Source organism: Neopelma chrysocephalum, unplaced genomic scaffold, assembly GCF_003984885.1.
Source record: "Neopelma chrysocephalum unplaced genomic scaffold, ASM398488v2 Primary Assembly neopelma1_59, whole genome shotgun sequence".
Classification (NCBI taxonomy): Eukaryota; Metazoa; Chordata; class Aves; order Passeriformes; family Pipridae; genus Neopelma; species Neopelma chrysocephalum.
Window position 1 is genome coordinate 19077808 of NW_020897714.1, and position 10826 is coordinate 19088633.

Below are 10826 nucleotides of genomic sequence, written 5' to 3' on the forward strand. Positions count from 1 at the left end.
CTCAATGTGTCCGACTGCCCCAGGGGGTTATAATGGTTGTTCTCCATCCACCAGTAGCATTCTCTAGAACTAGGTACACCTGCCTTCTCGTCTGAGTCCCCATCTCCTGGCCCATTACATTCTGTGTCTGCCTGTCCTTTCCAGCTCCCCTCTGTAACAGCCTTTGTTCCTCTCCCTTATATCCTTCTCTGACCTGTATTCCTGTGGCCTGTTCCTGCTCTCACTTGCAGAAGTGTCATTGGGTTTCCTTCCTCCCCTTTCCCTACCCCCCACAGAGGGAACACCTAGTACAGCTGGTCACTTTGTGCTTCTGAAATAGCTGCAAGACTTGGAAACATTCCATGGTTGAAGATTTCTGGGTTGTGGCCAGTGCTGAGTGACAGATGGGAGAGCTCTCTTCCAGAGCAGGTCAGTCACAACAGCCTCCCATGGCTGCAGCAGCGCAAAGTTCATCGACCTTTGGAGAAATGCTTTTATTCAGAGATCCTTCCTTCAGGAATATCCCAGCTTGCAGGGGCTTCTCTCATCCACCAGTATTGGTTCTCACGGTACTGTCAGGGGAGAGAAAACAGTTAATTGCATGCCTTGATGCATTTGCTCGCCTTCACGGTGAACACACAGGTTCACACAACACTTCTTTGTACTAGAAGTCTGGGCAGGTGAGAAAGTGAGGGAGTACCTTCTCCCCACAGGAGAGGAGGGATAGAGCAGCCAGACATACGGTGGCAGTTGCTTCCTAGGGGATGCATAAATTCCCTGTTCAGCCTTCACAGAGGAATTGTTCCTTGTGATGTTTCACCCTTGATGCTTAGGGGCCCTGGGAAGACCTGAAAAACCTTCATTAGCCCTCATCACCCCACTACTCCCACTTCAGATGCCCTTCCCTGCTTATATCTCCTCCAATGTTTGGATAATAAAGGAGGGAAGAGAAAAATCCACCCCTCTGCTTTCTCACCCCACTTCGAACCCTTGTTCCGTTACCCTGGAAAAGCAGTTTGGTGCCCTCAGCCATTCACTGCAATGAGACGGGAAGGGTGTGTGTGTGAGAACAAAAAATATTAGAGTAGTCATCATCCCAGCCATGAAGCCACGCCTGCTCCGCCTTCAGCTAACGGCCTCTGCCACAGAGCTGCCTTGCGGTGGGAGGGGAGGAGGGCCCAGAGGGTGATTGTCGAGTAAAGTTCCCTCTTCCACTTCCTCCCTCCTTGCAACCTGCTATTCACTGCAGCACAAGGGCTGATACCCACATTTGCCCATCTCTCCCTGCTGTTTGCCTTGGCCTGACTTTCCTTTGCCCCGGGCACTGTCCTCCACTACGGGTCCAGAGCCATGCAAGCCATCAAGTGTGTCGTGGTGGGAGACGGGTAGGTACCCTGCGGGTTTGCTGTGGTTGCGGGGAGGGATAGGCAGTGACAAGGGGCATGAAAAAAAGGTGTCTGCCTCATGAAACTTCCCCAGCTTTGCTTCTGACCTCCTACAGGCTTGCTACTACTTGCTCGCCCCTCCCTCCCCAGGGCAAGGGACTTTCCTCTGGGGAGAGTATGGAAGAGGGCATTTTGAAGGCCATCCTGTCCCATGCACAGGAGGTGATGATGTTCCTGCCAGATTCAACCTTGTAGGCAGGGGTCAGATTTAAAACCTGAGAGGTGCAAGTGCTGTCCTGCAGGTGAATGGCTCCTTCCTTGAAAGCCATCTGCTCACCGGGAATGACTGGGAGAGGGAATGGCACTATGGTCCTGATGAGGTGTCCACCAGGATCTATGTGTTCAGCTTTTCTCAGTGCATAATCTCTCTATTGGGGTATAGTGGAGATTGTTGGCAAGGAGTTTCTGTGGGCATGAGGAGGAGAAGCCCTTTCCACTGAGATAGGTACAAGTACAGGCCACTTTGGGGGTGGGAGGTAACAAAACCTTGCCTTCACATCATGGTGGCTTCATTGCCCGTGATTCCTGGAAATGGCCTGATCCAAGCCGTCAACAAGTGAAACAGTCATCACTGCTTGGAGCAGGAGGGATGGAGTGGACAGGGCCTCTTCTTGCCCTGTGGGATGAATAGATGTGATGGAGGGAGAGAGGAAAATCCACATTCGGAACGGAGTAGCTTAATTCATTTCCCATCTGGAAGCTGGCCAGGCTATTATCTGGGGCAGCTATTACGTAGCTAATGAAGAAACATTTGCAGCAGTCCTGCTCCCCACAGTCACTTCCTCCTTCAAAACTCGCCTGGGGAAGAAGTCATCTGCAAACATAAGAGTACATGTCAGACATGTTCTCGGGGGCTTGAGTAAGGGAATGGGGACAAGGGACAAGGAAAGACAGAGCCCCAAATAAAAAAACTTTACCTCTAAGAAAATTCCTCTGAAGGCTTCAAACTAGAGCTGGATGAACAACTCCACTGGGCATTTCTGTGTTGCCCTGTTACCCACCCCCCTAGTTTGCCCATCACACATTGCACCAAATCTGTAGCTTTCCCTCAAGGCAGTATTCCCCTCATATCATGGCTAACCTCACAACATGTTCTGCTCTCAACCCTCTGACCTCAATTCCTCTTAAATGTCTTCTGTCCCATCATTTTGCTTCTCTGTACACCTCTCACCATCTTGCAACACAGCAGTCCATTCATCCCCCATTGCTCTGAGCTCTTGACTCACCACCTCTCACCTCCCTCCCAGCCATACCAGCCATTTTTCCCTCTTGCCTCAACCCTACCAACCACATTACTCAGCTAAGCCTGCATGTTGCCCCATAGCTGTTGTGCCCCCATAGACCCCTCCATCGCACATCACTGTCCTCTTAACACTCCCTGAGTTCAGTCACAGGAACCTGCAGGTGTCACTAACCTCAGCTCTGTTTTAACCTTCATCCGTTCACTGACCCTTTGTGCTCCTCTCTGTTCAACCACACCAATTCAGAAACTCCACCTCTTCCATGACTGACCCACTCACAGGCCCATAGATCTCCTGAAATATCACCTGTAGAGTTTCAACAAGCATCCATGGCCCTCCCTCAATATCTCTATGATAACAGGGAAGCAATGGAGCTGGGGAAAATGCAGGGACTGAGAGAGGAGGATCTAAGAAATTGGAGTGGCAGGGGGAAGAAACAAATGTCAGAGCACACCAAAGAGCTCAGCTTCTCCTCAGCTGCCCCACAGTCCAGTGACTGAGACAGGTGCCTTGTGAAGATAGTGAAGATACCAGCCGTGCCTGTCAAGGGCACACAAAAAGACAGGGCTGCAGCTCTGTGACAGGGACTTTGCAGGTACAGCTGAGATGGTTTCAGCATCCTCAGCAGCAGAATTCCAGCCTTTGCCCCGGGAAAGACATCTCCCATATCCTGTGGCTGTGCTAGCAGAGACAGGTTGCTCTCATTACCTCCACCTCAGGTGTTCTGTAACTGAAACATGGAAGGGCTTTCCCAGGCCACACAAACCTGAGAAATAGGATCCCAGCAGGAGAAGGATTTTCTTTCCTGCACCTGTCCTGGCTGCTTTTTTTTTCTACCAATTTCTTTTCACTTATTCTTTCCCTCACCACAGTCTTCGCCTTGCTCACAACAACTCCTCCTCCACTTCATAGCCTTATTTCTCCTTATCCCACCAATACTCTCACCCGGTCTGGATTGTGCTGCTACCCTGGCTTATTCGCGCTCCACCCTGCTGCAGCATGGGTGTGTAGGTGGCTAAGGAGAGAGGAAGCACCAGCTTTTATCCCAGAAACATCAGCAGCAGCCTCTGTCAGCCATGGGGTACAGGCACCTTGCTGGCTGCTTACAGCTGTCTGTGTGGGTGATGCTGCAGCTTACTGTAGATGGGAAAGACTGAGACATGCCATGGCTAAGTCAGGAAGAGTTACTACCAATTCCTGGCCACAAGACCTTCAAAAGCAAGCAGGAGTGCCTGTATTTGAGTGCTGAGGCTGGCTCTGCAACTTTGTCATGGCACTGAATCAGTGCACCAGCCCTGGTTGTGAGTATACAGCACTGTGCATGCTCTGGAAAATGTGAGGCTCTCACCTCCATCTCAGAGTGGATGTGTTTTAGCTGAGTGATCTCTGTAGTAGACGGTAAAAACAAGCCTTCATGCTCGAAGACAACAAACATTTCTGGGTGACATCCTGTCTTTCTTCCTGCTGGTTGTCTAACCTATGGTTATGCGCTGTCTGGTCCTGTGATGTGTTTCTGCTTCCAGGGGTCACCTGACAGGGCTAGTTTAGAAGTGTGGAAGGATTGCCCCATCTCCATCTCACCCTAGCAAGACTGCCTGCACTGTAACAATTTCCTGCTATTTTTTCTTTCTCTTCCAGAGCTGTGGGAAAAACCTGTCTCCTTATCAGCTACACCACTAATGCATTCCCAGGAGAATACATCCCCACTGTGTGAGTAATGCATAAACAGGTCCTGGAGTGGGTGGGAGGCAAGGCAAGCAGGATGCAAAGGGGTGCAGTAACCCTTTGTTGTGTGCTCCATTGGTCACTGTCTCCATGCCAAGCAGAGGAAGGTCTGACAAACCAGCAAGGGGGCTTTACGCTTTGGATCTGTTACCTTTCACCAGAAACATGAATGACCTCATAAAACGCTGGTATAAATGGGATATTTGGGAGACTCAAGCCAACTCAAGGTCTATCTGCTTACCAAGTTTACAAGTAGTAGATGGGATCCTGCTAGGCAAAACAAACAGGCACTAGGCTACAGGAATTGGGCTGGATCCAAGAGAAGGCAGTTAGATGGACAAGGGTCCCCACTTCCTTCCTTGTACAAGGCACTTGCTATCATTGGAGCAGTCATTGATTTGGTTGGAAAAGACCTCTAAGATCATTAAGTCCAGCCATTAGCCTAGCACTGCCAAGTCCACTACTAAATCATGTCCCTTACAATGTCAGCATACACCATGAACACATTCACAAGGCCTTTGTGTTGGTTCCTTCCTATCACTGGTTTCCCTTGCCTTAATCTGACAAAAAAACACCAAAGGGACCAGGAAATAAAACTTTCTAGGAACATCTCTATTGGTTTAATATCCTTTTTTTCCCATTAAGTCTTTACTCCCAAGCGTGCAATCCTGACAGCTGTTCTCAAATATTTCAAGCTGAGTTGTCAAAGAGTAAGGGGACACATTGTCCTCAATTCCAGCAGGGCTGTTCAGGAGTGCAGGGCTCTGGGGGAGCTACAGAGACATGAGTTCTTCTTCTTCACTTTTAAACTAGGTTTAAAACTAGGTTTCAGAGCATAAAAAAAGAGCATAAAAAAAGATAGGGGCTTGGTGCAAGGGTAGACATAGTTGTGGGAAGGATATCGGGGAAAGAAAGGGCAAATGAAAGAGTTTGTGGATCTGCATGTAAGTATCAAAGGTGGAGCTGCAACCAAGCACTGTCCAGGATAGCTGAATGGTAGGGAGGAGGTTGATGCTGAGTGGGAAATCCATAAGAGGGAGGCTCACAGCATCACTCAGGTGAGCTGAGAAGAGGAATCTCTACCCTTTGCTCCTGGATGTATCTAGTGAACCCCACCTACACTACTGGAAGGGCTCCCTCTTCTCCTGTTTGATCCATGGCCTACGTCTCTGAATTTCAGGTTTGATAACTATTCTGCCAATGTGATGGTTGACAGCAAGCCTGTAAATCTGGGACTATGGGATACTGCTGGACAAGAAGACTATGACAGGCTGAGGCCACTCTCTTACCCGCAGACGGTGGGTCACACTCCATGCCCCTCCTGCCTTCCTCCCTCAGATACACCTCCATTCCTCACTGCAAAAAACAACATGTCCCATGAAACAGTGACAGGACTGTTACTATCTCTGCATTTTTCTGAGAATATCTCTATTGATATACAAGTGCCTTGAAACCCAAAAGTTAAAAGACAGCTAAGGATATTTTGGAGTCTTTATCTAAACTTCCATTACTGGTATAACTGAGCAAGAAAAGCGAGACATTCAAAGACACTTTTGAAGCCAGCTGACACTGACTTCAGTGTGGGGCAGGTGCCTTACACAGGCCTGGTAAAAAAAAAATCTCCTTTTGTAAAGTTAAAGTGGCTCGAGGAATTTAGGAGCTGAGGCAGGATCTTCTCACATTTTTGTGAACCCACTCTGGATTCTGCCTTTTAAAAGATATCTGATGTGTGGACACCTGTTTGATCTGCTAATGCCTGGAGCAGAACAAATGGATGCCTCAGATATTGTGTTCACCATTTTTTTATCACACTGACAGAGTGATTTCAGGGTTTAAAGATCACCTTCCCTAGAGAATGTTGTTTCAAGTAGTCAGTTAGCAAGCTCAGAAAGACCCTGCTGTATCAGGTGCTGGTCTGAAGGTTGCCACTGCAATCAAAAAGGTTAGCAATTGAGGCCACTATTTGTTTGGGCTAGGTTCAGTCACCTAAAAATCAGAAACCAGGTATAAGCTGTTTGCCTAAGCTGCTTTCTGCAGGCAGTACAAGCAGGCATAGTTCTCAACAATATGCTCGTACCCACTCTAGGATGCATCTCAAGGGAAGGTGGGGGAATGGTTCTCCTAGGTTGTTGTCTCTTATGGTTCTAGTAATATGGAAATGGATAGGTGGGTCTGACACCACTGTTCCAGCTAGGTGAAGCTGGATGAAATAACTATAACCTTGATGAGCTGGTTTTGTTTGATTTGGTTATAATGGAAGTCTAAACTCTGCCATGCCATGCCATGCATCTCTTACCTGGAAAACTGAAACTCCACCTCTTCTGAGTCCTGCGTATGCACTTTTTGGGTTGAGCCTAGCTCTGTCTCAACTGTAGGCAAAATATTATTTTGGCCTGAAAGCTCTCTCGTGTTCTGTGAGAAATGAGCAGGACGCTGTCAGGCCATTTCCCATGAGGATGAGTGTGCCAACCACAAAAACCCCATCCTCATAGCTGACCATTTGGCTCTTCTGATAGTGGTGGCTATGGTTACCATGAGTCATGGGAGCAAACATCCTTCTCTCCTCCAGCAGCAAGAAGCAGCAGTCAGGACTAGGACTGTGTTACATTGTGAGAGACAGCTTCCCCTGGCATGACCCTCTGCTGCAGAGGGAGTGTGCTTCCCACACAGATCTTCTCTTCCCTCCCTGACTCCTCATGCCATCCCATGCTCTCATCCTAACTGTACCATGGTTGTATGCCTACAGGATGTCTTCCTGATCTGTTTCTCCCTTGTCAGCCCGGCATCTTATGAAAACGTCCGTGCTAAGGTGAGATGGAGTATCCTGGTCCATCAGGGGGCAAGGGGGATGAGATTGGTGGTGGTCTTGCAAAGACAGTAACTGCGGGAGGAGACTACCAATAGGACGTCTAGGTTTAAAGTGGTCATATCTTTTTTCTGTGGGTCAGAAGGAACTAAAATATCGGCCTCCTTCAGATGCCTTTTCTGGTTCACCTCAAAGAAGGTGGCCAATCCTACTAATGGGCTAGTATTCATCTTGTTGGGCTGTTTTGCTGTCATACCACAGGCTTATATTCTGATGGCATCTTTCAGCCAAGACTGTCAAAGCACAGACATGCAGGATCAGTCCATAGGGTATGAGAAGCAGGTACCCACAGCCTTTAGATGGGAAGTGAGGGCGTAAGGGAGAGACTAATGAAGAGCAGAACAGCAGTATCTCCTTCCTACCACTTTTAGGTTCCTCCTGGATGGGAGGGTGAAGGGTAGAGAGCAGCTTTTGCTTTTGCTTAACAAATTTGAGCTCCATGTCAGGTTTTACCTGAGGATTCAGCAATAGGGAGTGGCCTGGACCAGGTTTTAAGGTCCAACAATATATGTGAGGAAGGACAGGCTGTTAGCTGTCTTGCTGACATTTTTTCTGGAGTGCTTCTTTGTTTCCCTTGTGCATGCCCATATGTATGACCTCTTCTCACATCTTTGCTATTTTGCTCCACTGATAGTGGTTCCCTGAGGTGCGGCACCACTGCCCTAGCACTCCCATCATCCTTGTGGGCACAAAGCTGGATCTTCGTGATGACAAGGACACCATTGAGAAGCTGAAGGAGAAGAAGCTATCCCCCATTACATATCCTCAGGGCCTTGCTCTGGCCAAGGAAATTGGTACGTGTTTGGGGAACTATCTTGAACCTACTGAAAGGAGAGAGACAGAAGATAAGGGTTTCCCCTCAACCTACTAAGGCTTTTGTAGAGGTATCTCACAGTGGAATCTCTGAGGGACACTAGGAGACACATCGAAGGTCATGGGACAAAATGTACTTCGGGAGAAACAGGAAGGACATCTGCTTATTGAGGAAGACTCAACCTGGCAATGTTCTCTCTGGTCACCATCCTCCACATACACACACAAATACATGCTTTTACATTCCCCTCCCTTTTTACTCTGCCACTTCTACCTGGGACAATATTTTTCTGTGAAAGCCACAGCTGCCTTGTGGGCAGAGGCCTCTCCTCTACATCCGGAAAGAGGTAGAAGAGTGAAGTTTTTAGCATCTCTCAGGAAGAGTTGCAACTGCAACTTCCCCTCTCTGCTTCTGTCTGCTGGGGCTTATACATGCAGCCCCAGGTATGAGCTACCATTCAGCTCAGGGGCATCAGCTCCCCTCTGTACCTCAGAACATGCATAAATGCCTGCTGCTCTCTTCTCAGAGGTGGCACACAGAGGTAGGAGAGAGGGTGGGAAACAGTTTAAGGGAGAAGTTTTCAATCAGGAGTTCAGCGGAGGGGATGTCTGGCCAGGATAACATAGCCAGACAATGGCTCTGCTCTGGCTACAAAGGTGGAGAATGGGGAAACCTTGGTCTTGTACAGCTGGCAAGCTTTGCCCTAAAGAAAAGACTGTGAGTGAGTGAAGTGTGTCCTGACAATGAGTAATGTCCTTGATCACTTGACATGTATTTATTCAATTCGGGCAAGAGGCAGGTGCCTTGCTTTCTAGCACAAGCAACAGAAACCTGGGTACCCCACTGCCTACCCCAGCTCCCTTCCTCCCCATTACAACGTCCGGCTTCCTCCCAACAGACTCTGTGAAATACCTCGAGTGCTCGGCTTTGACGCAGCGCGGCCTCAAGACGGTGTTCGACGAGGCCATCCGAGCAGTCCTCTGTCCACAGCCCACCCGGACAAAGAAACGTGCATGCAGCCTCCTCTAAGCAAGTAAGTCTGACGGGGATTCCAGGGAGTGACACCAGTGACACTTTCCTGTTCCTGGACCCAGATGGTCAGGGCTACTGGGTTCCTGTGACCTGCTGAGCCTGGTGGAATGGGTCATCCTCAAAGAGAGAGAGGGAGACAGCAGTCCTGCTTGGGGATAGGACAGGACATGGGATGATAGACCCCAGAACAACTTCCCCCTCCTTTCTGTTTGACTATGGGCAAGTTTGCTCCCATCTCCTGGTGCAGGGCTGCCTAGGATTTTCCACATTTGTCCTCACAGACAAGAACTGTCTGTCCTTCTGCCACAGAGGGAACTACATCCAGGCTGCCCTGAGCATGACCTGCTCTGAGAGCTATGAAGCTGTAACCCTTGTCTAGAGGAATGGAAAAAAAAAAAGAAAAAGAAAAAAAATAGAAAAATCTGTTCCGTATTCATGGCAGCTGCCCAATGGCCCTTCCTCTTACCGAGCCCTGCTCACCTCAAGGGGGTTTTTGTGTTGCTGTTCATTGGCAGGCAGCAGCTTTTCCTCCAGAAGTCCTTTACTCCTCATATTGTCCCTAATTGCCCTTCCACTTCAGCTCAAGTCAACAGAGGGAGGAGAGAGGCTTCAGGATGAGAGGCAAAGCTGGCCAAAGCTTGATGGGAGAGAAGAGTGGGAGCTTCCTAATTGAGACCCTGCCCCTTCATACTCCCACCATCACCAGGGCAGAGGGAGGGAGGGCAGGAAAATAGTTGAGCTGGTATTAGGAGGTCTGTCATGTTTTTGGCTATAGATCCTGGCCCCATCCTGACGTCAGGTGCTGCCCAGCACACAGGAGAGTGACGGCTCCCGCTTCCCAGAGCTCAGCACCTTGTGGTAGTCATTGTGCTTTTTTTTACTTCTGCCGGCTTGAAAGACTGTTGTGGGTCTGTAGCACTGGTGTGTTGGTTTGCACAACTTCCCCACACTCGCCTCACCCCGCCTGCTCCTGCCCTTCTTCCCGGGCCCCTAAGGTTACAGCATAGTGAATAAGACCCAATAAACAGACCATATTCTTGCCATGTCTGCGATGTGTTGCACCATGGGGGGACACAGCCCTGAAGCAGTGAGCAATGGGACAGCTGGGTGGAGGCACCTACCAGCTGTGCCCCTCCTTCAGCAACAACAAGCCAGGCAGAACCACACTGAGCTTCATGAGTCCCAGCCACTATATGATGAAGAGACACGGCATGACTCATGCACCAAGTTGCCAAGTTCTCAGCTGAGCCCCCTGCATTCCTCAGTAAAGTGCAAATATTGTGTGCAGCGGGGTGATTACACCTTCGCTTTTGCCTTTCCTCTTCTCAGTCTCCATGTGTCCAAAGGAAGAGTTGTCTCCCCTCTGAGATCCACTGAGGATGGGGTTCAGGCTTTGGGATGGGACACCCGGACCCAGATTCCTCTTTGTGGGGACTGCCCCTGCAGGTTGCTGTGGACATCCGTTCACCAAAACACTGCTGAATTAATCTGCCTAAGCTCACATCCCAAGGAGCCATATCAGTACTAGCATTCACTCATACTGCTAGGCACAGCCAGAGAGAGAATAGGAAGGGGGAGGGCAGGGAAAAAAATTAAAGAGGGAGGAATGAGTCACCAGTCCAGACAAATTGCCTCCAAGACACTAAAATTAAGCTGAAGAGAGTGGTCCCAGTGGTACTATGGATCTGGCAGCTGTGAGCACCTGCCTTCCTGATGCATTGCAG

General features: G+C 49.2%; 1 protein-coding gene across 1 annotated transcript; it reads left to right on the forward strand.

Moving 5' to 3' along the window:
- The first annotated feature begins 1149 nt into the window (after positions 1–1149).
- RAC2 (Rac family small GTPase 2) lies at positions 1150–10141 on the forward strand. The gene is made up of 7 exons (XM_027680293.1): positions 1150–1364; positions 4304–4375; positions 5571–5688; positions 7137–7199; positions 7891–8050; positions 8969–9103; positions 9878–10141. The coding sequence occupies exons 1-6, from the start codon at positions 1330–1332 to the stop codon at positions 9097–9099; spliced, it is 579 nt and encodes a 192-aa protein (XP_027536094.1). The 5' UTR covers positions 1150–1329; the 3' UTR covers positions 9100–9103; positions 9878–10141.
- Positions 10142–10826: the final 685 nt, after the last annotated feature.